We start from the raw sequence: 26,461 nt of genomic DNA, 5'->3' as shown, positions 1-26,461 counted from the left end.
CCCTAGGGAATCAATTACGTACCAATCAAAGAAATTGCATACTTTTGTTTGTATGAGTATATACACACCTCTGTGAAGAAGGATCAGAGCTCATATCAAATTTTGGAAGTCCCTGGCCCTCCCAAAAGATTAAGAAGGTGCTACATTTTTGTCAATCCAAGTGACATGACTTTTATGATTCTATAAATAGACAGGTTTTCTCATGTCATTCCATGCCAAGATTAACAACTAGAAACTAGCGTATGAAAGCAGACATATAAGCACCAATAAGCACAACTTTTCTAAGTATTCTGCACTAAAGCAGTTGGTACCAAGCAACAATTCCAAAACTCGGAAATCCAACTGTCTAACCAGGAATTCACCACTTTAGTTCCACAAAGTCAACAAATGGATAACAAGAAATTATTAGAGATTTTTATATATCAAAAATACACTCAACATGAACTGTAACACAGGGACAGCTACCCTAAAACAGGCTTAAAAATTCCCTAACTACACAGGTACAAGGTAACAAAATCAAACCATTTCTCAAAATGGTTCTAAATGAGGAAAATCCCCTAAGAGAGTTATATATGTATGTGTGTGTGTATATATACATATACACATAAAATATAATGTAGGTCATTATAATCTATTGTTAAAATACAGTTATTTTAGCATAAATTTAAACACTTCTTACCCTTTCAATACTGTGTTGCAAACGTAGTTTCATTCTTACAACTTCCTGTTGCCGAAAAAGCTCTTTAAGTGGATCTGACAGTGAAGGTGGTGGTGTAATCTAATTTTTAAAGAAAATACATTAGTTAAAAATACTAGGTTTTACTTCCAACAATGGGCTAGTCCTAATTTTTGAAAAAGTTTTATTTATTTAAGTAACCTTTACACCCAACATGGGGCTCAAAATCACAATTTTGAGATCAAGAGTCAGATGCTCTTCTGACTGAGCCAGCTGGGCGAATGGGCTATTCTTATAAAAACAAACCTTTTAGTGAATCACTTAATGAAATCATAAATTATGATGTTCTCTGAATTAGATAATACAGTAACAATTATACAACTGCTTGTTCTCAATTTCAACAGTCTGAAACACAGCAGAGCATACCGATGACCTTAGATGCTTTAATTCAGAGGCCACACAAAATTTCAAAGAGCAGATTAGAAGGGCTAAGGACTAAGGAGGTTCCTTATTACAGAGACACATTTTAGAGCATCAGTGAGTGACAGCTCAGATACAGGGAGGGAGGGTTCACAAAAACAGATACACATTAAGCAAACAGTCCTAAAGGTTACAGCAGTCTTGAGTCTTAGTTTAATAAACATAGTCTCTTTGTAGACAGGATACAAATCAAATGCTACAGTGCTGGGTTTTACATTTACTGAATTAAGTCTTTTATAAAAAGATGGAATTATACTCTAATAGATTTGTAGTTTTCAAACTTCTTTGTTACAGGTGATAACCCATTTTGTCTTTCCATACTCCAAAAATCTTACAGTTGGTTCATCTCTAATTTGATTATTATAGTGGACTGCTTTCTGGTAGATGCTGGAGGTTAAGGAAACAGACGCCATCTATGCATTGGTCTACAGTGAATATAGAGACATCTGTGATCCCTTAATATTCTGCCTCTACCCCTTGGAATATCTATATTCCTCCCTCCACCCTCAACTATGTTCTAACGACTGTCAGCATTTGGGGCAAAGTAAGGTATCTCAGTATGTTTTGGCACCATAGAATAACTTAGTTGACTCTTCTGATTCTTCAAAAGGTGGGACAAGCAGATTCTATGTACTTCTTGATGTGGGGCTAAAGGAATTATACACCATATATGAAAAGCTCTAGACAAAGAATCAAACCTGGATCTAATCAGGACTCCGTACTTAAACAGTTTACAGGAATTATGGGGGACTGAAAAAAATGTTAAATACCATCACAAGGATTCACTCAGTTGAATCAAAGTGGAAAATTCTATAGGACAAGTAACTTATGGTGGTAGATTATTTTTCAGGCCTCTAACTGCAGTAATACAACTGTTTGATTTCTGTGCCTTATAGATGTCTTTAAATTTAATAAGTGTAACAGGCGAAGTTTAGTGTTTTAAAGTTTTCCAAAATCATAAAGGTCCCCTTTATGCAGCCCAGAGGAAGAGTATCTACTCCTGTGAGACTGGAGTATCAGAGAAAGCTTCTTGGAGAGGGTAATGCCTGAGGCTACATCTTAAAGGAAGAGCCAGAATCACAAGTTAAGAGAAATGATTTGGGGGGGGGGGGAGAAGGGAAAGAAGAGAGGGAGATAATTCCCAGAAGAAAGGACAGTGTTACCAAGTGCACAAAATGAAGAGAGTATGGTGCCTGGAGACAACTACAAGTTGAATTCCTGGGATATCAACTTTGAGGGAAAGAATGGTAGGACATGAAGATGGAGAGATCAGCAGAGGCAAAGTAATAAAGGTTGTAGTCATTCTGTAAACCAGCTTTTTTCTTCTTTCTTCTTTTCTTTTTTCTTAAACTAGCTTTATTTTATTTTAATTTTTTAAAAGATTTTATTTATTTGATGGAGAGAGGGAGAGTGAGAGAGAAGAGAGCACAAGTAGGGGGCAAGGCAGGCAGAGGGAGAGGGAGAAGCAGGCTCCCCGCTGAGCAAGGAGCCCAATGCAGGGCTCTATCCCAGGACCCTGGGATCATGACCTGAGCTGAAGGCAGACACTTAACTGACTGAACCACTCAGGCATCCCTAGACTAGATTTTTAAAAGTGTGTTCCAAAGAACATTGGGCCCATAAAGCTGACGCGCAGGAAATGGTTCCAAGAATGAGTAAGTTTGGGAAACACTGTACAAATGTACTTACTTAGGAGTCTCACAATTAACAAATTAAACTTAATGGTCTGAGAAGTTCTGCAGTGAAGAAAGAAACTTATTTATTTTTAGATTAACGGTATTTCATTTCCCAAACGTGTTTGACCATGAGCCCTACCTACCTTGCCCCACCATCATCCCTATGTGTTTAATTACACGCTGTGGAACAGATATTATGCATAACATATTGGTAAATTTTGTATGCGGTGGGAAACCATTGAGAGATCTTACAGCTCACTGCTGTGTCTGCAGAAATTAGGAGGATAAGACTACAGGCAAGAAATTAAGGAAGCAAATCACTGTGACCCTGGAATGAGGAGGAGGAGGGAATGGAAGGGAAGGGGTCTAAAAATAGGGTGATTAAGAATAAAAGAGAGGGGGCAGCTGAGGAGGACTTGTGGGTCCTTTAGCATGAGGACCAAATGGCTGGTAAGAGATAATCCAGGAGGGAAGAGGGGGCAGGAGAAAAGAGAAACAGGTTTTGGGTTAAGTTCAGTGCTGATATGTTAAGTTTGTGGAGCTGATAGACATTCAAGTGGAGCTATATCCATTTAGCAAAAAAAAAAAAAAAAAACCAAAAAACTGAGAGAGGTTTGGGCAGAATACATAAATTTAGAAATTTTCAACATCTATCAATGTACAGAAAAATGGTAAAAACACCAAAAAGGAATAGGTGGAGACTTTCTGAGGAAACTTTCCCTTTCCTGTTTTCCCCATCTATCTTTAAGTAAATCATGTTTGGAGATTTTGTCTTTTAAGATCTGTGAGTCCCAGGAGTCTCTAGAATATAAAATCTCTTGACAGCTTCCCTTGGATGCTCTTCCTTCCTGTCATCCACTCTTAGAATCCCCCTGTAGGGACTTTGTATGCTGGTACTCGTGACCACAGTAGATACCAGGACGTGACAAGTCTTTTTCTTTTATCGCCCCCAGTTCATTTGCCTTTTGGGAACTTGATCTACAGTTTTATTTTTCTTCCTTTGACTTCCTCTGGAAAAACGGCAGCATTCTGTTTAAATTATAAGAAAAATATTTGCTAGAAGAACAAATACTTAAATTGACTCTGGAGATGTTTCACTACAGTTCTAACAGGTTCTATAAACAGATCACACAAATGTGGAGACACTAATTCAATAAAATGACAATTTGCTGACAGAGGAAACAAATGGATAAAATCATACTAGAAACTACTAAAAATAATGTAGGGTAAAAGTGATTTTTGTTATTCTGGTTTTTCATTACTTTTTGAAACGAAATGTTGAACAAATGAGTTTCAGTCCCATAAGCTCAAAAACACAGCCTTTTATGAGCAAAAGGTGGGGGGGGGTTGCATATTAGCTCTAATAAATATGAACCTTAAAGTTATTTTGAGCTGGATAAAATAATGATAACCTCTTAAATCTATATAATGTTTTAAAGTTTTTAATGGGTTATGGCGTATACTATTTCAACCTGCTTTAAAGCAGGGCTGGTATTATTGTTTACGGATGTGAAAATTAAGAATCAGAGAAGGAATTATTTAAGATCACACAGCCGGTTTGTAGCAAAATCCAGACAAACTTATGTATACTACCTGGAAACTACTGCTCTTTCTACTATACTGTGCTGTGTGTTTCTTTGATAATTCTCATTAAAAACAAACAAAAAACCTTCTACTATACTCAGAAAAAATTCTTGGCTCTAGTTACAGCCTTTTCTGAAAAAATATTCGATATAACTAAATTCTGATTTAATCAAAGCTATATCTCCAGAATTGCTGCAAGGGAATTACACTTGCATTATATCCCCTGTGAAGGAATAAGAAAAGGTAATTATAAACACAAGCACACATAACATATATACAAGTATGTGCGTCATACTACATATACATATATATCTCTCAATAGGCAGGTAGTGCCAAAAAGGCAACCTAATATGGTTTATCAGAACTGTTTTTAGTGCAATAGCTTGTACAAAGTTTAACTTAAATGGGTTCTTCATAGTTTTACCTATATTTTTCAAGCCTATGATATAACACACTTCAGTTAAAATTTCTTACCCTTTAAAGGGAAACAAAGGAAACAAGAAAACTATTAGCTTTATATTCTTTAAGTTATTAACAAATTATTTTGCTGAAAGGATTTGAAAAAATGACAAATTTACTTATTTACAACTCTATTTTTTAAAAATCTACTATTATAGCTTATTAGTGGTAGAGTAATATCAAAATCTGCCTTTTAAGATTTAAAGGGCACTAGCATCAGATATATTCTGTGGATGTGGGACTAACGAACCATCTTTCCTCTGACTTTTTGATCTTCTCTGAACTAGGCTTTGAAAGAAGAACATATGCAAAGGCATGATGTGAAACAGTACAGAATAGCCTGGGGAAGCACCATATACAGTAATAGGGTAGTAACTACAGCCAAGCCCAGAGATGTATGGGAGGACCTGTAGACAATGATGGGGACTTCGGTCTATAGAAAACTGGGAGTCTCTAAAGATGTTTAGCCAGGTAGTCACAGACTCAGAGCTGACTTATATATAAGGCACCTAGACAGTAAGAAGGCTAGATTGATACAAGAGATTAGAGTAGAACTTATGGCAGCTACTCAGAATGTCTGTTTTGCTAGTTTCTGATACCCAGTTAGCACAATGCTTAGCACACGGTTATGAATTATTTGATTATGCAATACCGTGAATATTTGATTATGCAATATTCACATATGTGAATGAATAGTCTATGGAGCTAATGTGGTCCATACACAGCAGTGGTAAGAGAGAGAAGGGGAAAGGAAGTGAGATGAATGAACATGACTTAGTGACTGATAATGATGGGAAGGCAGAGGGGAAGAGGTGGAGGCTGAATTTTGGGTTCCTAGCCTGGGAAATCAGATAGCAGATAATGACAGTAACTAAATCAAAAATGGCCAAAAGAGCACTTTTGAGATAGGATAAATGTGCTTGGTATTGGACCTGATAATTATATGGATATTGTAGTACACTCAGGTGATATTCAGAAGCAACTAGAAACACAGTTATGGAAATCAGTCTTGTATTCAGAGCTGAAGATAAATTTGGGACTCATTCTTCAAGAGATAGTGTCCTAGCCCTTAATCAGATTATGGGCGGACATGTGAGCAGTTAACTATGATATCATAGTGAAGGTGTGAGGAAGACACAAACAATTCTGACAAGATTTTGCACAGAGGTGACAACACAGCTGGAACAAAGGCACGGAGGATAGAAAAGGAAGCCTAGCAAGAACAGTATCTCAGGTAGAAGTAACAGGAACAGCACTGTCTTAAGTGCCAAAAGTAGTGAACAAGAGATTTCTGCCAAAGAGTGAGCTAAGTATGAAGGAATTATTGGGTGACTTTGGAAGTTGTGAGAAAATGAAGCTGGAGGGGTAGATTGGGGTCAGATTATAAAATGAATGGTTATGGTAAGATTAGATGTGGATTTTAAGCTGTAGGTAATGGGAAGCCAGCTAATCACAGCTAAGATATTTAAGTAGTGAAACAGTTTTTTACTGTTTTTTTTTTTTTTTTAAGTTTTATTATTTAAGTAATCTCTAAACCCAAAGTGGGGCTCTAACTCACAACCCTGAGATCAAGCATTGCATGCTCTTCTGACTTGAGCCAGCCAGGCGCCCCTTTATTGTTTTAAAAAAGATATATATTTCGGGGCGCCTGGGTGGCACAGCGGTTAAAGCGTCTGCCTTCGGCTCAGGGCGTGATCCCGGCGTTATGGGATCGAGCCCCACATCAGGCTCCTCTCCTAGGAGCCTGCTTCTTTCTCTCCCACTCCCCCTGCTTGTGTTCCCTCTCTTGCTGGCTGTCTCTATCTCTGTCAAATAAATAAATAAAATCTTTAAAAAAAATAAAAATAAAAAAGATATATATTTCACAACAAAAGAGAATGCTTCTGCAGAAAAAGATTAGGAAAAAAAAGAAGTGACAAGTTGCTGCAATGTTCTAAGTGAGAGATAACGAGGGCCCTAAAACAGGACAGTGGTAGAAGTTACAGTTAATGGAGAGAGTTCTAAGGTAGAATGTTTGCAATATGGTAACTGATAGGTTACTACTCTGGTGTCATCACTAATAAAGATTTGTTTCTGAGAGAGTGAGAGATAAATCATTTCTTTTGGTCTTTGGGAGTCTGAGGCTGGAGTGGATACTTGGTGCATGGTTAGACTCCTCTTTCAGGAATGAGGCACTCAACCCCCAGCTCCTAGGAGTACTGGAGGGTGAAAGCTCTCACTGGAGTTCCTCTCTAGGAACTGGCAATGGGAACACAGGAAGGGAAGATAGTTGGTATGCCCAAGGTCGTGTTCCCTCCCTGGAGGCAGGCTCCCTGTCAGAAAGGCCACCCCACTCCAGAGCTCCCATGGTTTCAGCTGAAATGAGTGCCGCAACTGCATTTCAGTTTGACTTCTCGCTCTGCTGAATTGTGGTTCCTTCACACAGTTACAAGTATTGTTCCTGACGGCACTCACCAATGAGTTTCTTGCACACAATCTCAGGGTCCACTTCCTGGGGAACTAAACCTATGACAGGTATCTGCAGATCATTTAGGTGATGCTGCCCAGGAGGCACCTACGTCTGATTCTGGAGGTCAACAGAGATGACATGGCTAGGTAAGAATTTTAGGGGACTAAACTGGGATATGGAAGAGTGCTAAAGGAACAGCCAAGACCACAATGACAAAAAGCTGACTGAAGAATTGGTTCCTACAGAGTCATTAAAAGAGAGAGAAAAAGGTAAGTCATTGAGGGAGGCAAGGGAACCAGAAGAGAGTATCATCACAAAATCAAGGGGGGCAAATTTTATGAACAAGATGGTCACAATGTTCAATGTGACAAAGATCAAGTAAAAGGAAAAGAGGCCAACAAATCTGGCATTACAAGCTCACTGGTGATCTGTGCTGGTGCATATGGTTTAAGGGATGAACAGACAGTGAGTGATACAGAGAAAACACCAGGTACAGAATACTTTTCAAGAGTGCGGTAGTAAAGGAAAAACAGAGGGAGATCTTGACAAACTGGCACAGTCACGGGGTAACCTTTCCTCCCCAGGATGAAGGAGACCCAAGTATGTTCAGAGTGGGTGGACAAAGGCCAACAGAGAGAGAAAATTAAAAATATACCAGCAAGAAGTGGCTCAACAGAGGAAAGTTCCAGTGAAGACTGTTCCAGAAGCACATGTAAATGAGTTACCTTTCAAAGAAATAAAAGCATACCTCTTTTGGGATGAAAGGAAAAGCAGTTAAGGAACAAGAAAATACTGTAGACCAGTGCTGACCAATAAGGTAGCCACTTGCTACACATGGCTGTTGAACACTTACTGAAAATGTTAGCCACTGTTAGTCTGAACTGAGATGTACTACCATGCACACCAGATTTCTAATACTTAGTACAAAAAAAAGAATATAACATGTCTCATTCATAAATAATTTCTCTACATTGATATAGTTTGAAATAGTATTTTGAATATACTGGGTTAATAAAATGTTAAAATTAATTTTACCTTTTACTTTTTAAATTGTGGCTACTAGAAAAATTAAAACTATGAGAGTGAGTTGCATTCTACTTCTACTAGACAGCACTGCAGATGCGTATCAAGTGATGTTACTTACTGTGGGAATGCAAATCTTGCTTAAGGGGTTTCCATCCAGGAGATACGATCCATTAAATGTCACATATTCATCGTAATACTGAGGTGCTTGAGGAATAACACTACATAACAATTTGCGCTTTTCTTCAATTTTTTTCCGTATGTGCAAGTATTCGAAATACGGATTTGCTCTCTCTGAACTGTATGGCTGAATCTCATCTAGTTTCAGGGAATCTACAATGGCTGCGAGAGACTGCTGAGTTTTCTCCTTTGCTTGTAGTAAAGAGGGACTCACTTGCACAGGCTGAGGTACACGTGCCACTTTCCTTTTCCGTGGGTGGTGAATCTGAGGATCATCTTCTTCAGTCAATCTTATTCTTCCCCTAGGAGATGAAGACTCACTGTCTTTTTCTGGTAGCAGCGTACAGCTAGCAAGAATCTGTTTGCTTTGATTTGCCACTGTACTTGCTTTGTTTCTAGTCATCCTTTGAGGGACTTGGTTTTCAGTTTTATCATCTTCAGCATTTTCTTCTAATTCTACTTTACCTACTTGACCATATTTATGCATCTCTGGTTGAGATGACTGTTGTAAATGGTTTTCCAGACTTGATAAAGTGCTTTGTTGTGATTCTTCATCTTCAATGGAAAGCAAACACTTCTCCCCTTCAGGGCAATGTTTTGGATTATCTTGTTCATTTAGATTTCCTTTTGGCATCCCTGTACTCATTTCACATAAATCAGAATCACATTTATCACTCAAATGAGTTAAAACCAAACTCTCCAGTTTGTTTTCTTTTTCATGTGAAATAACCTGAATATCAGAAGTGCTATTTTCAACCTCATGGCCACTGGAAGACTTATATATTAGTTTGCTAAATGTGTAATGTGCATTTAGCTGGGAAGAGGCATCGCTTCCACTAAAGTCTTTTTCTGATGGTAATACAGGCAAAGTATTAGCCTTTTCAAAATTTGGTGACGCTACTTGAACAGTGCTTTCAGAGTACACTGGGACAAAGGCATCTGTCTTTTGAACATCTGATAGGACAAAAGTATTCTCCATCTCTTTCGCAGATTCATTATCAGTACCTAAAACAGAACTGATAATTTGAACTGCATTTTTCTGCTGTAAAATACCCGGCTCTTGATTGGCAACATATGACATAGACGTATGTTTAGAAATAGATTCAGCATCTGAAAGTGATTGGCTGAGGAAAGAGCAAGGTTGTTGTGAAGGCAGAAAGGACGCTGGGTCCTGAGCACAAGAGTTTCCTGGCAGTTCAGTCTGGTGCAGGGATAAAAAATCAGTGTTCTGTTCTTTCAATATTTTGTTTTCAGAATTACAAAAACCCTGAACAGAAGAATCTTGATCAGGTGTACTAGAATTTGGGCAGATCAAGTCACTGGTGCTTAATGACTCCAGTCTGTCAACAGGTACCTCCCATGATTTATTTTGGATCACACCAACCTGATTAGATGGCTCTGAATGTACAGGACTGTCCATTAAAGCGCCCATTGGAGCAGTACTCTTGATAACATTTATATCAGCTGAAATATATTTGCTGCTTACAGATCTAGTTGGAGAGGCTGCAAAACTAGAATGTATGTTAGACACATTTGAAACTTCTCTTTCAGGCACATTTGAGGACACCTCAGATTTGGGAGAAGGACAAATATCTCTTGGCACAGCTAAGCCACCTTGACTGCTTTCTTCTGATATTGTTTGGAATTGTTTTGTATGTTCACAAATGACAGATGGCATGCTACATCTTCGAACTTCTACGGTTGGTCTCCCCTCATTTATAACTAGTTTAACATCTTCCACCGAAGATGATCGGAGATGGGATGTTGGAAGTCTGCTTGTATATGGTGGTTTAATCCTCTCTGGAAGTTCAGCCAAGCTATCTAATTCCCTTTCATGAAGGGCAGGAGATTTGGCAACTGGCAAAAAAGGTGACTGGGAAAAGGACATTTGGGAATCTGAACCCTCTAACATAAAGTCAGAGTCATACTCAACTGGAGGCCTGGGGGTTGTCACTGTAGTATGGCAGGAATCTTCTGAGCTAGCAACCGAAATCATGGATACAGATCTGGAGCTGAGACCTGGCTTTTCACTTTCTGATCTAGGAGATCTGTTTAAGCTATTATCTGAAACAAAAGATGACTTCCCTAAATTTGTTACATTTTTGGCATCAACAGATTGTGATCTGCCACTTATAGCATCTTTAGACTGCTTCTCCTTGGTATAAGCATCAGTCAACTCTGAACTCTTTGACCTAATAAGTTCTTTATTTTTGGACTCAGCTAGTACGTGCTTTGTTTTTTCTTTCTCTTTTACTTTAAGTTCTAAACAATTACGATTTCTCAACCGCTCCTTTTCTTTTTGCTTAATTTTTTCCTTATGTTTTTTGTGCCACTGCTCTATTTCTAGGTCTTTAAGGCTTAGCATTCGTTCAAAACTTGTCTGCATTAAATCATCGTTCACTAACCTCTTTTCTTTAGGTCGAGTATCTTTTAATGATGGTGATGACTTAAGTTTAGGCTTATCTGCTTCAGATTTTAGTTTGAGTAAACTATTTAGTTGAATTTTATCCTTATGCTTGTCTCGTTCTTTGTATCTGTCTATATCTTTATCTTTTTTATCTTTTTCTTTTCCATCTGGGGTTTTCAAAGGTTCATCTTTTGTTTTTTCTTTAAGGGATAAAGTTTTTTCATGTTGTGCTTTACTACTGTCTACTATACTTGACTTTTTCTCTTCCTGGAAGTGTTTGGAATTAGTTATATTTATGCCTTCCTTATCTCTAGATTTTTCCTTTTTATCTACCTCCCTGTCTTTTTCTTTATTTTTGCTTTTTTCTGATTTAGTATAATCACCATTGTCTGCTTGTTTGTTTTTTTTTTCTATCAAGTGCTTTTCTTTGTTTTCTGCTAGATGCCTCTCTTTTTCAGGTTTTTCTTTGTCATGTTTTCTATCCATTTTTTCTCTACTTTTCTCTCTATCATCAGTTTTTTTCACGGTGGTGGTATTTTTTATCTTCTCGCCTTCTTTATGGCACCTCTCGGTGTGATGTGAATACAGCCTGTCTTTTTCTTTTATTCTATCAATGCAGTCACTAAGATCTAACTTGTCTTTCTCTGACTTATGCTCATGTTTGGTTTTCTTTTCTTTTTCAGAATTTTTTCTTTCAGTCTTCTCAACATCCTTTTCTTTAGTTTGAAACCGCCTCTCAGATTTTTCCTTACTTTCTTTTATATGTTTTTCTTGTTTTTCCATCTCTGTTTCCTTTTCCATTGAGTGTAACCCCATAGATTCTTCACTGGCATTTGTTCCTAAAGAACCGCATTCTGTTTCTTTATCTATGGGTATGTTCTCTCTTTCTTCTTTCAAATCTTTTATTTTTTCTTCCCTGAAAGATTTCTCACTTTCCTTTTTAATCTTCTCTCGTTCTTCTTTAAAATTCCTCTCTTTTGAAACATGCTTTTCCTTGGTTGATTTATCATCCTTTATATTTTTTTCCAATTTTGATTTTTTTTCTGTTAAGGACTCATGTTCCATATTTAAAAACAGATCTTCAGTCTCATCACTTTTAAAAAAATTCTCTTTCCAAAATTCTCTATCAAATTCTACACTCCGCTGCAGCTCTTTAGCACTGTCTCTATTTTTGTATTTTTCCTTTTCACCTTCAATTTCTTTTTTATGCTTTTCTTTTTCTCTCTCTTTATGTTTCAATTTATGCTTTTTTAACGTTTTACCCTCTTTATCCATTTTTTTCAGTGTGCAATCTGAATTTTCGAATGTTGGACTATGATCTTCATCCTTTACTTTGGCATTTGACTTTTCACCAAATTCTAAGTGGAAATCTTTCTGATGTTTACTTTTTTCCTTATGCTTACAAGATTTTACACTTGAACTTTCTGGCAAGAATTCAGATTCCGTATTATCATACCGAACAAGATCAGGCTGTAATGACATTTCAGAACTTCCTGGTGATAAACATGTTTTAGTATGTTCTTGTTTTAGTGGTGTTGACTGCTTTTCACTAAGTCCACAAGAATGTTTAGGAGATTTACCTGTGGAGATATGAAATAAATGTAACGAAGTATCATCTTTGGGGCTAAAAGATTTTCTAAAATTCCCCTCCTCTCTGGTCTTTTCTGAGCAATCTAGTGCAGTATTAACTGTCAAATTTGTTACTCTGGTATTTTCTTTCCCCTCTTTTTCTTGCTTCAACTCTTGGTTCTCTTTATTTTTGTTCTGGTTCTTTAATTTTCTTTTAACTTTGCCTTTCTGTTTGTGTTCATTTGAAACTCCATATTCCTTTTTGGTTTGTGTATCAGAATTTGATGTTTCAGGGACAGAACATGGAGCAGAAACCTTTTTATTCTGAAGAATTTCTTCATCTGAACTTTCAGAACTTGAATACAAAACTCTAGATGGTTTTTGTTTTTTACTTTTAAATGATTTTGGATAGAAAGCTTTCTCCTGTTTTGTAAATAAACTATTCTTTTCTACTTCAGCTTCATTCTCTTTTCGTAGCTCTTTCCTAAGAATATGTCTGTCATCAATCATTTTATTTATTTCTTCATCATCATCATCTTTGAACTCATATTCATCAAGAGCAGATGGAAGAGGTGCTTTACTGGGAATTATCTGTTTACTTTCACAGATGAGAGAGTCTTTCTCTGTCTCAGAGTCAATATTTTCATCAACACTGGAAGGATTTACAGACCGAGCCTCTTCAGAATCTAGAGTAAGAAGAGAAAATCTGTTGTTGGTCAAGAGACAACTGCCAGAAAAATAAGGCTGAGAGAAAAATACAGCATATAAAGTAACTATTTCAATTCAGAAAGAAAACGTCAGAATTATATGTGAATAATGCAATAAAATATGTAAGAACTCTGCTACAGTATTGCAGAAAACCTTTATAAAGAATCTGCTTCATTATACGATCCCTTGACACTTCTAAAAGCACACAGTATAATGAATTCTGAATTCATGTATCAAAGATACATGACATAAAAATGTATAATATAAAGCAGAAAATCCAGAGGACTGGATTTAGGGGAAACACTGGTTATATAAAATTTTACATACATGTACATTTTTTTTTTCCTGGAGAAAGAATATTGAAGTAAGAGTCTCTGATGCAAAAAGGATTAAGAACCACTAACTTAAAGGGATTAATTAAGTAAATATCACATATGGTCTTATATGTTTTAGAATTTTTATGAATAAAATCACGAGGGATCAAGTGATTCTCATAAAGTATAATAACTTAAATAAAGGTGAATGGTTTTGCCTATACAAGACACATGATTATCTGGTTAAAAAAAATAAAGATATGTATCCCCCAATTACATAATCAAGATTATACCAAACTGAACTTATATGTAATTTGAAAAAGCTACGATGTTCTTTAGTTTTCTTATCTATAATTTAGACTTGACACTAATACACACTTTAGTACAATGGGGGGGAATAATGGGCTCAATTTCTACACATTTTTAAGTACATCAGTTTAATTGCATTCAAGTTGTATAAATGTAGCCAAAACTTTGCCAAGTTCTATTTTATTATACATCTTTTTTAAAGATTTTATTTTTAAGTAATCTCTACATCCAATGTGGTGCTCAAATCACAACCCCAAGAGTCACATGCTCCACTGACTGAGCCAGCCAGGCGCCCCTTATATCACTTATTTAAGGAAAAGATTTTTTCTTTTTCCTAGGTGGGCATCTTTTTTTTAGCTGAAATGTATGTTGTATACATTGGGCCTCAATCTGAAAAAAAAAACCTAAGCTTCTAACTAAAGGTAAAGAAAATGGAGGCCTCTGACCAAGGAGGAAACACCAAACTCAGTATAAAAATGATAAATTTGCTAAGTATTTATTAAAATTGTAAATTTAATACATTAAGCTTCCTCTAAACTGATCTAGCCCCCAAATATTCTTCTCACATAAAAATGTGAATTCCAGAAGTATTTTGGGGTATCTGTAAGCTACTGGGCACTGTATAGGAGCCCTGGAGAGATCACAATCTTATTTTTGGAGAAGAGGTATATTCTGATGAGTGATATGGTTATACTGACACATGGTACAAAAAAAGAACATTTTTGGAATTATAACTGCTTGTATAGATGTTGCAAATGCTCCCCATTCCTAGACATCAAATTTGCAATATATAGTATCAAACTACAGAACTTTATGTTGCAAAAAGGAACATCCATTTTGGAAGCAGTGTTTATTTTGGTCCCTGATTAAGTGACTCCAAGGATACGTACTTATACAATAGGTGTTATTTTCTATTGTTAATACTTTATTTATAATTTGCTCTTGAGAACTCATCTCTGTGTAGTATTCAAGGATTTAATTCATTATGATTTATATATAATTATTCTATTTATATTGTCTCTCATGAGATGATTACTTTTACTGGAAATTAGGAATGATTTTTTCCTTTGTAAACCCCCAAAACTTCAGTTCTACACTAAGAATCAGACTTCGATAAATATTTATTCTGTTCCACCAGGCACATAATGTTAGGTGCCAGGGGGAGACAAGATGAAACGACAGTCCTGCCTCTTTAACAGTTACACAACCTGCTAATAGCTAAAAAGGCAATAGATACTAGGTTGAAAAGGGTGCACTTGGGAAGCAGTCTGCTTGGGAAAACTAGAGAAGGAAAGAAGGATTCTCAAAGAAGTGGCACTGAAGCTGAGGCATGAAAGATGTACGGGGATTTCAGGGCATGGAAGTAACTATGACATAAACAAGCAGATCCAATTACAGCAAATATACCATTTTACATATGGCTTTTTTCCATTGAACAGATCACATTTTCTTCCGAAATTAAATCTTTTTCATTACTCTTATTAAAGGCTGCATATTACATTGAGTTAATCTGTAATCATTTAAACTGATCCTTTTACTGAAGGGACATTCAGGTTGTTCCCAATTATTTGGTATTATAGATACCTAATAATGTAGAAAAAAAATTTTTGTATATGTTACTTGAAAGTAGCAATGTATCAATTTGTGTATGAAAAAAGAAACGAGAAATGCATCAAAAGAGTATCTGTGCTAAACTTTTGCTGGAGGAATTATGGGTGATTTTTATTTTCTTCTTCACACTTTTCTCTATTTTCCAAATTCCTAGCATAGCCAGATGTATTATTTTTATCATCAGAAAAAAACCTTTTTCTTTTTTTAAAGGGCGCGTGGGTGACTCAGTCAATTAAGTGTCCAACTCTCAATCTCAGCTCAGGTCTTGATCTCAGGGTGATGAGTTCAAGCCCCATGTTGGGTTCCTTGCTGGGTGTGGAGCCTACTATATATAAAAAGTTCACTAATAGGTATAAAATACCATCACTATATTTTTGATTATTGGTGTGGCTCACTTTGTCATGTGTTTGTATTTCCTCCTGTGTAATGTCACTTTATAATTTCTTCAGCCTATTTTCTCCTGTTTTTTTTTTGGGGGGGGTCTATGCATATTAATATATTACTTAAATTATACCACACATATAATCTCATGTATGTTTTGCTTATATCATAATGCTTACCTTGAATATATACATTCAAGATTAAATGCATATTCTTTAAGGGAATTACACATATATGTGCACACTGAGAAATGTAAGGTTTGTCATTTGTGTTCCTGATTCATCAACTGAAGGTAATTAAACAATGCTCTCCAATCCAGATATACTTTTTTTCCTATGGTTCTTTTTCAAAGACATTTTCATTTATTTATTTATTTATTTATAAAGATTACTTATTTATTTGACAGAGAGAGCCAGTGAGAGAGGGAACACAGGCAGGGGGAGTGGGAGAGGAAGAAGCAGGCTCCCAGCGGAGAAGCCTGATGTGGGGCTCGATCCCAGAATGCCAGGATCACGCCCTGAGCCGAAGGCAGATGCCCAACGACTGAGCCACCCAGGTGCCCCACAAAGACATTTTTAAAAGGGGAAAAAATGGAAGTTTTAAAGTGAAAAAATTAGCTTGACACTAATTAATGTCTCTGATGAGAGTGTGGCATTACTCCAGTGAAGGACTGTAACCTGGCTCTGGTCACTGAGTTGAACTGTAGTTCAACTACAGTTGAAGGACTGTAACCTGGCTCTGGTCACCACGTTCCCACTGGGCTCGCTCCACTGCAGGGTGGTTCTCAGCAGCTGGTGGCAATAATCCGGTGCTGCTCGCATGAAGCTGGGGAGTTTGATCTTAGCAAAGGTACTACACCTCCATGACATCATTTCACTTGCAGACCAGGCTGAAATCTCTTTTTTTCCCTAAGCGACCCTAAACCTTCTGATTTACTTTTAATAGGAACACAGGGTTGGTCTTGCAATTATAGTGTGGTAGTAATTTTTTAAAAAAAGGGATTGTTTTGCCTTTCTTAGGAGATGATCCTTATAGTGAGAAAATCACCTAGACTCTCCAAATCCTCAAATTCTTGTAGTCAAATGGCATGGCTATCATTATACTGTTATTTTCCATTTTGTTCCAATCTTTTAGTCTTCAATTATCTAGTTAATCAGTCAATTTGAATTTGTATTTAAAACATATATCAAATTATTTCACACAAAAAGTTCCCTTAAAAAATGTTAATGTCTGGGGTGCCTGGGTGGTTCAGCTAACTAAGTGTCTGACTCTTGATTTTGGCTCAGGTGATGATCTCAGGGTTGTGAGAGCCAGCCCTGCGTTGGGCTCTGTGCTGAGCATGAAGCCTGCTTAAGATTTTCTCCCTCCTTCTCTCCGCCCCTCCCCCAATCGTACATACTTGCTCTTTCTCTATTTGAGAGAGGCAACACGAAGGGGGGGAGGGGCAGTGAGAGAGGGAGAAACAGACTCCCTGATGAGCAGGGAGCAGGAGGACATGGGGCTCAATCCCAGGACCCTGGGATCATGACTTTCGCTCTCTCTCTCTCTCAATAAATAAATAAATAAATAAATAAAAATTAATGTTTAGCATCTCAAACAATTTTACTTGGGACACTAGGAAGGAAAATGAGAAATACAAAGGTTAAGCAATCACTCAAGCATTAAACTTTTCATTAAAGCATTTTTCTTCTTCATAAAAAATTGCTAAATAATAAAAGAAAGTTTAACTGTTAAAAACACTTAAATACATTTGAAATTTGCTCTTTTACTCCTCAAGGCACTTTTAGATATTTGCAACAAACACTAGTGACACTTACAGAACAGTTCAATGTTATTTGAGGTCACTATTATTCTTAGGCTTGACTTTTTTCCCTACTGAGGCTACCATACATTTCCATCTTTTCTTGTATGGTATCCAAAAAGGGGCAGCAAACAGAGCACATGTGACCAATGCAGAGAGATAATATAACATATAAAATAAATCCCTCTTTCAAAATCTCTCCAAAACTACCAGTGTGCATTTGACAAACCAATTACATCTCACAAGCCTAATAGTTCAGTAGAGGCTGGGCTTTTAAAATGGTTTGAATTATAATAGCTTTTAGGAAACACAGAATTATTCTAATGTCACATATTCTGGGAGTGGATGATGATGATTATACAAAACTAAATACACCATGACTCTAAAACTTGAACTTAGAGTGAAGTCCAGGCCTCTACTTTTCCTCAGAGCTTCAGATGCCTAACATGGATGTTCCTGGACTCCTTTCAACCATCCTAACTCAAAATTGAGGACATTCAACTCCTTACTTTCTCTTCCGAAGCTTTTTCTTCTCGCTGCTTGAAGTCACTATTTCCCACTTCTGTAGCATACCAACCTACTTTGTCCAACTGAAAATTTCTGAGCCATTTTTAACATTCTCAATTCCTCAATTTCCAAAATTAACTGTTCAAAGTTTCAATCTCTCGACTAACTCTTAAACCCATGTTCTATTCCCACTACCACTGCTCAGGTTCTCATGATTCCTTGCCTGGATCAGTTACCACCTTAATCACAATGTGGCCAGCATTACAGAACATATTACGTCTTCTCATCTGAGGGTTCCCAACTCTAGGATAAAATAAAAACTCCAAAGACGATGGTATGAGACTTTTGAAAATCTAAAATACTATTCTTCTACTACCATTTATTCATAACATCAATTATTATTCCTATTTAAGAGACATGTAAACAAAGTCTGAGCCAGGTTAAGCAGCTTGTCCAAGGTTACCTCACCCTTAGGAAATGTAGCCCAGAATGCTTCTGTCCAACTTCACAGTATTTTCTACACTGTCTCCCACCTCTCATTTCTTCTTGCTATTCGCATTACCCATACCAGTATACTACTCACTGCCCAAGTTTACATGTGTATTTATGTGGATTCTGATCAGTTGCTCTTTAGTATTTCCCAAATACTTGACTAGAAGATATTCTAGATTAGAAGTTAGGGGTAGGAGCACTTCAAGAATTTATATATAGGAAGGGCTTGGGGTAGTCACCTGTTGTGGGGAAGGTGCCGGGTAGGGGACTTGTCTTGAGGCTATGCTTGCATTGGTATTCATGTTTATTTGGAATGGTTTGGAAGGAGCTATATTTAACTTCTCATTTATCCTTTGGGAACATCACTTCCAAAAGTTGTGCTTTTTTAAATGTTATTCTTATCACCTGGGATATGGGAGGTTAAAGATTGTCTATTTCCCAAAAAAGGCAAAGGGCAAAGGGAAGGCTGTCTGGTCCACTATATCCTCAATGCATTCCACCTATTCTAGATCAGTGCTTAAATACACACACACACACACACGATTCAGCTTCCTACAAACCTATAATAATATAGTACTTTATTTTTAACAGCACCTGCCTAAATCTATAGCATCCAGAAAACGAAAAACTTGTATTTTATATTTGTGGGATGGAGCATGGTAGGGATGGTAGTGTGCTTACTGGGGGAAAAAAAAAGGCCTATTTATGGAATTTGACTCCATTGTGGGAAGGTAACCTTCAGTGAGGTAGCTGTAATTTTCTCATTTTCCACATTATTCAACAGATTTTTAAACATAAGTCCATGACTTACACTTGGGGACTTTCATTATAACATATAGTAAGTGCTTAGAAAATATAGAATATGCAAATAGGGCATTTTAGAAACACAGTAAGAAATCAAGAAATCAAGTGGGGGTACATATGGTAGAACAGGAGGACCGTAGAAAGGGATATAAACATGAAATACAAATTTATCCACTCTACAAGTCTGTATAGTATCCAGGTGGCAAATGATGTTGCCACTGATACTATCTGGGTAATTCATTGCTGATGTGCCCTTTAAACTCAGCAATTTGAAGAGATGGCAAACATTTCATCCACATGCCCTTAGTTCCATATCAGCTGTCATGGGAACACAGCTCTCTTATTTGATTTGCTTTAAGCCACCTTGAATTTTCATATAGCTTGCACTTTCACACATTATGCACTAACATGCCTATCTTTCTATATTGACCTCATGCTCTTATGTATCAGCTGGTGAACTTTTTTAGCTAGCCAGAAATTTATTTTTAAGCAATGGCACCATTTTTATATAGTGTTTATACAGTTACTTAAATACATATGTATTTTGTTTGTATTTATCAGAAAAACTGCTGATACTGATAACACAATTAAGATAGAAAATGAACTGATGTAATAAAAGTAGCAAATCTTTAGCCTCCTTCAGAAGCTCAGTGAAGACTGTTCAATTGCGAAGAACAGGATAATTAGAGAACCCATATGAAATACTAGATGTATGTACAGTGTGTTGATATTCTGAAAAGTAGTCATGAAAATAAGGTTTTAAAATTATGGGCAAAATCAGCATGTAAAAAAATACATATATTTATTTATTTGACACAGAGAGAGAGAGCACAAGCAGGGGGAGTGGCAAGCAGAGGGAGAGGAGCAGGCTCCCTGCAGAGCAGGGGGAGCTCAATGTGGGACTCGATCCCAGGACCCCTCGATCATGACCTATGCCAAAGCAGTCGCTTAACCAAGTGAGCCACCCAGGTGCCCAGCATGTAAAATATTTTAATAATTTATACAAAGAGTTTATGCCAATACTGCCAGAAATTAGTTTCAAAAGAAGCCCAACGTTCACCTCAGTCTTGACAAAAACTAAGAAAATTGATCAGAACCATTAAAATAATCCGCTCAACCTCCAGCAAAATTTCTTTGTAATAACCGCAAGCAGCTTTTCCTTCTCAATGTTAAAGCCAGTTTACCATTAAACTCATCGTAGGTAAATTAAGAAAATTTGAAATTCAGGCAAGATAATACTTGGAAAAATAATTTTCCTTAAATGAAATCATGGGAGATACAATGAGCAAAATCCAGACTTTGGGAAAATTTACCAGCAAATGATCAGGGTATTTCAACCAATAATTGCAAGAACATAGAATGCAAGGGAGATAACTATAGATTAAAAGATACTTGGGACATATAACCCAATTTGCAATATATGGACTTTATTTGGATTCCAACTTTGAAAAAGTTAAAGAAAAAACCTTTTGATTTTATGAGGCAATCAGAACTTGGAACAATAACTGGATATTTAACAGTAATAACATTTAGTTAGTTTAGGTATGATGATGGTATTGTGGTTATGTTTACAGTAAAAAAAGTTCCTTCTTTATAAATAGATACCCACGGAAACATTTTCCAGTGAAATGACTTCAAAATGATGTGGTATGAAAGAATGGAGAGAGGCAAAACAAATTAGCCAAAAGGTGGTAATTAGTAAAACTGGGTCATAAATACATATGGGTTCATAATACTGTTCTTTCTACTTCTGAATATATTTGAAAAATTTGATAATAAAGGTGAAATCATTAATTTGTTTACAATTACACTGTAATCTATTTAAAAATATTCTGAAAAATGATTATGTTATACAATATACAAAATAAAAAAAACCCCTAAACATATATACTATACTTAGGTTTTTTTTTTTTTTTTAAGATTTTATTTATTTGAGAGAGCGAGCATGTGACCGAGAGAGAGACAGAGAGAAAGAGATATCATGAGAGGGGGATGGGAGGGTAGAGGGAGAAGCAGACTCCCCGCTGAGCAGGGAGCCTGATGTGGGACTCGATCCCAGGACCCTGGGATCATGACCTGAATCGAAGGCAGATGCTTAACCGACTGAGCCACCCAGGTGCCCAGAGGTTTTTTATTTTTTTAAATAATTTTCTTAATTTTTTTGAGTACAGAATCAGGTAACATGTAAGCACATTTTCAGGAATGCTATATATATGAAAATATAAACTTTCATTAAGGATTTTAAATTAATGAATGGTAGACTCTATGGCAAAAACAAAAACGCCAGCTATTTTATTTCATTTTCAGAACCCTTTCTGGCTAACAGAAGAGAAGGTGCAACATTCAAACATAACGAACATGTGTCTGATCATGGCACGCTTTAAGACAGTTATTGTTAAGTCAAATAAATATACACTAAATCATATTGTGGTTTTATGCTGATATCAGGATCGTCAGACTTGGAACTTTTCACACCCAGCGATAATCAGCATGGTACAATGGAAAAGTACACAGGTTCTGTCATTAGCCCTAGGTTTGAATCTTTGCTCTGCCACTTAACAGTCAGGAATCTAATATTAGGGATTAACTCACAGGGCTATTGTATTAGATTAATTTACACAATGTGCCTGGTATATCCTGGTATATATCATACATTTGATAAATATTAACTCATTGCTTAGATAAAAAGAGAAAAATGTATCATTAAATTAAAAGCACTTAAAATGTACATTAACACGCCAAATTCAATAAAGCACAAGTTAACTTAAAAAGCCAAAACCGAATCCCATAACTTTTCGTATTTGTATCGGAAAATCGAAGACAAAAAGATTCAAGCTGACTCCAGGCACTTATTTCACTTACTACAGGGTTACAACGGAGGTAGGTCGTCCTTCAGAATGAGGGCAACCACCAGTCTTTCAAGTAAAACATGGACGTATGTAGATAAAGACTTTTCTCCTGGGGTAAGGAGGAGGGGCACGTGGAGGCAGTGAGGGGAAAGAAGAAATAGAGTGAACCAAGAAACAATTTTCTTATATTAGTGTCTGGTGGAATTTATATATATATATATATATATATTATTTATTTATTTATTCATTCATTCATTCATTCATTCGACAGAGATAGAGACAGCCAGCGAGAGAGGGAACACAAGCAGGGGGAGTGAGAGAGGAAGAAGCAGGCTCCTACCGGAGGATCCCATAGAGCCGGGATCACGCCCTGAGCTGAAGGCAGACACTTAACCGCTGTGCCACCCAGGCGCCCCTGGAATTTATATTTTTAAGCATAAAAGTACTAGCCATAAAAAGGCAACTACTTAGGTAAAAGATTTTTTTAGTATTCCTCAGAGAAGGAAGGGGAAATGGGAACGGGAATAGAGAATGGGAGACACAATTATTTAATTGTTTCATTTGCTAATTGATATGTAATGCCATTATAGAATGATTTATAACAAGTGCTTTTTCTAGAACTTAATAAGTAGGTGAGAACTTTTTGTTGAAAATAATCCATGGGGAAAGTTTAAAATACCATATTTATGCAAATCTATAAATTACCTCATTCATTTTTGTACCCACCTTATATGTCTAGGATACCACTACATTACACTATGTAATAATGTTAATAATAAATTTGTCCATGACCTTACAGTTAGTACATGTCAGAGCTAGGTCTTCAAACCCATTTTCTCTGACTCTAAAATTGGTACTCATAACCATCATGCTGTTTTTTCTGAGTACATAAAAACTCTAAATGTAGTCAAGATGAACTATACAAACACCCAGTAAAACCATGCCATAATCCATAAGCATTCATATGAATACCTTCTACTTCTATGTTTATTTCATGATCGAGTATATCAAGAAAATAACTGCCATGAAAACCTAAGCTCTACAATACAGCATTATATTAAATGAGATTTACTGTTAATCTAACATATAAAATATTTGAATTAAGTAACAAATAATGGTGTTAAACATACCCACCTGAGGTTAAAGTTGAATTTCAAATATGAACTCGCTATCTCTCTATTCTTTGTGTGATTATGAGATATTCACATCTTAGATATACAATATCTTGATTTATATATTCCATAAAAACATGAAGTAAGAGATTAAAAACACCTCACTCATAACTATTAATACAATTTATAAAGGAAAAAAAGTCAGAAATGGGGAAGACAGGTGAAGGTAGTTAAAGGGTACAAATTTCCAGTTATGAGTAAGTTGTGAGGATATAATGCACAGCATGATGACTATAGTTAACAACACTGTATTGTATTATTTGAAAGTTGCTAAAAGTAGACTTTAAAAGTTTTCACCACACACACGAAATTGTAGCTATGTGAGGCCATGGATGCGTTCCCTAACCTTACTGTGGTGGTTCCGTAGTATACACATATATCAAATTGTTACACTGTACACTGTACACTTACACAATGTTACAGGTCTATTACATCTCAATAAAGCTGCTAGAAATAAAAAAAATAAAGGAAAAACAGCCATGCTGTGACTACCTTAACTGACTACAAACCTGTGAACTTGATTAGATTTTCCATCTTTATAATAGTAAATACAAACAACATTTTTAATTTAAAGATTACAAAGCTACAGTATGATATAAGTATGGTTCTTAATATATCATTTAAAATAACTGGACATGTCTAAACGTGCTAACCTTATTTCAGATTTTCACTATTTTTAAAACTAATGTTTATAAAGTGTACTCTGTGCCAGCTGATAACTCTACATGTACTCATGTATTACTTCATTTAACCTTTGTTTACCACACCGCCATGAGCTTTGTACTGTAATCTCTATTTTAGATGTGGAACTTAGTACATACAGGTTAACTAACTTGCCCACAATTAGAGATCCAGGGATCAAATCTAGATAGTATGGAATACTAAGATCTGAGCTTTTATTATTGAACAACTATTTCAAAAAGAGTAGGAAAAAATGCTTTATGACTTGATTTCCATTACCAAAATATCTACAATGTTGAAAGCTGTATATATATATATATATATATGTGTGTGTGTGTGTGTGTGTGTGTGTAATGTACTCAAACAGAACTAAGTATTCTTTTAACACAAGGAATATTACTTTAAAAAAAGAAAAAGCAAACTTTACATTTGGAATGATGTTTGCTTATATGTTATTTTTATTCAGAGATGGGCCAGTGCATAAAAAGTCCTAAGCTATACTTCTTTGGTAATCTTTATTTATTATAAAGATTGTTTTCATTTATTTTCAAGTAGCATTTACTCTTCTTTAATTATAAAAGTAAAACAGTTCATGATAGAAAACGAGAAATAGAGAGATGGGTAAAGAAAAAATCTACCCATAAAATAATCCCACCACCCAAGAGAATCATTCTTCATAACTTAAAGTAACACATTTGATTTTACTTGAATTTAACTAACTTAGAAATAATAAAGGGAACAGAATTTCGGAACTTCAGAGCTGTTCTCTTGACTCTTCTAAATTACCTGACCAATAGACTAGCTCTTGCTGCCATTTCAGAAACGATGAATGTGCTCCATGAGCAGCCCAAAGTCATGTCACATTTTAGCCTGCTTTACAATTAGGCCATGAATTGTTCATATGTTTTATTGTCCCTGGGGTTTTCACTTTTTTTCTTGTTCAGCTCAGACAATATGCCTTCATATCAATAATACCAGACACAGTGAACTCTCAGAATCTAATTTATACAATATGTGTATTGTTATCTACTATTTTCTTGGTAACATTCCTCATAAAGCTGACATTTTGTTCAAAAAGATGCCAGTTGCTCATTGCTGTCACTCTGGAATTTTTCACCAAAATTCTGAGTTAGTCTTTGTATCTTCCTTTTTAGACTTGTATTTTGTGTCACTGAGGAGTAATAGTAATATATGTGAATAATTTTTTCAGAAAACAAATAGAAAGCATGTTCAAGGAGGTTTTTCTTTAGTCTTTACACTTGAGCAATAGTTGGGTGGGAATGGAATTCTAGGTTCAAAACAATATTTCACAGAATGTGTAACTATAGCTCTACCTGTCTTCTAAAACATTTAAGAATGAGAAATCCGATGCCAATCTCTTTCCTTTGTAGGTAACATGTTTCCCTGTGATTCTGGGAGCTTATAGGATTAAAAAAAATCTTTATCCTTGAAGTTGCGATGTATCTAGGTGTGGGTTCCCCCCCCCCGCTTTCTTCCTTCCTATTCTTTCACATTCCCCTTTGATCCACAAACATAAATCTTTCCTTAAAGGACATTTTCTTCAATTAAAAAATTTATTTTCTTCTTAGCATTTGCTCTTTTTGTAAGACGAATACTGTATTATCCTGGGCATGAGTTTTGTTTGTTTGTTTTAAATCATTTTTCTCATATTTCCAATGTCTTTTTAAAAATGTTTTATACATTGCTCTTCTCTTTGATCTCAAGATCTTCAGCAATGCCCAGCCTGTTCTTTAGTCCTGTACAGAATATCTATTTTCAGTAATGATAAATATTTTGAATTCCAAGGACTTTCCAGGTTTACTTTTTCACAGCAGCCTTTTGTTGTTATGGTTAGTTGACTGATTGCCCTCTAAAGATCTCCAAGAACACAAAGAATTTATCCTTCTGCTTTCTGTATTATTTATATTTTCCAAGATCAATTGTTCTGTTTGTTCATCTTGGCCCTTCTTATCTTTCATTCACTTGACTTTCCTTAAATCTCTGTATTTCCTTTTGTATTGATAAAGGGAAAAACTCATTTCTTCAGCAGTTTTGTGGTGAATCTCTACAAGAGGCCTCTCCTCCTCTGAGAAAACTTTGCAATGATCTGTGGCTCTCTAATCCCAGTCTTCTGCTGAGACTGTTGCCTGAAAAAACTGATTCTAAGTTTCAGAAATTCTCTGGGGCATCATTGGAGGAGTACTTCACAACTGTTGCAGGCATCTCACATAGATTGTGGGTTGTTCCTTGCTCTGTATTAAATAGTTCACTAACCACAGCTAATATATTTAAGGACTAATTATATAAGTTATTTATATTATAGAGCCAA

General features: G+C 36.0%; 1 protein-coding gene across 16 annotated transcripts in view; it reads right to left on the bottom strand.

Moving 5' to 3' along the window:
• Positions 1 to 26,461, bottom strand: part of ANKRD12 (ankyrin repeat domain 12) — a 123,843-nt gene that overhangs the window by 9,229 nt on the left and 88,153 nt on the right. For all 16 annotated transcript variants that reach the window (XM_048218629.2, XM_044382843.3, XM_048218627.2 and 13 more), the window contains 2 exons: positions 8,469 to 13,189; positions 680 to 778 (listed from right to left, as the gene is read on the bottom strand). In XM_048218629.2, coding sequence (XP_048074586.1) covers positions 680 to 778; positions 8,469 to 13,189 — 4,820 coding nt within the window. The remainder of the gene's footprint in view (positions 1 to 679; positions 779 to 8,468; positions 13,190 to 26,461) is intronic.

Source organism: Ursus arctos, unplaced genomic scaffold (assembly GCF_023065955.2).
Source record: "Ursus arctos isolate Adak ecotype North America unplaced genomic scaffold, UrsArc2.0 scaffold_17, whole genome shotgun sequence".
NCBI classification, from domain to species: Eukaryota; Metazoa; Chordata; class Mammalia; order Carnivora; family Ursidae; genus Ursus; species Ursus arctos.
Note: the sequence above shows the minus strand (reverse complement) of the source record. Positions and strands in the feature narration are given on the sequence as shown.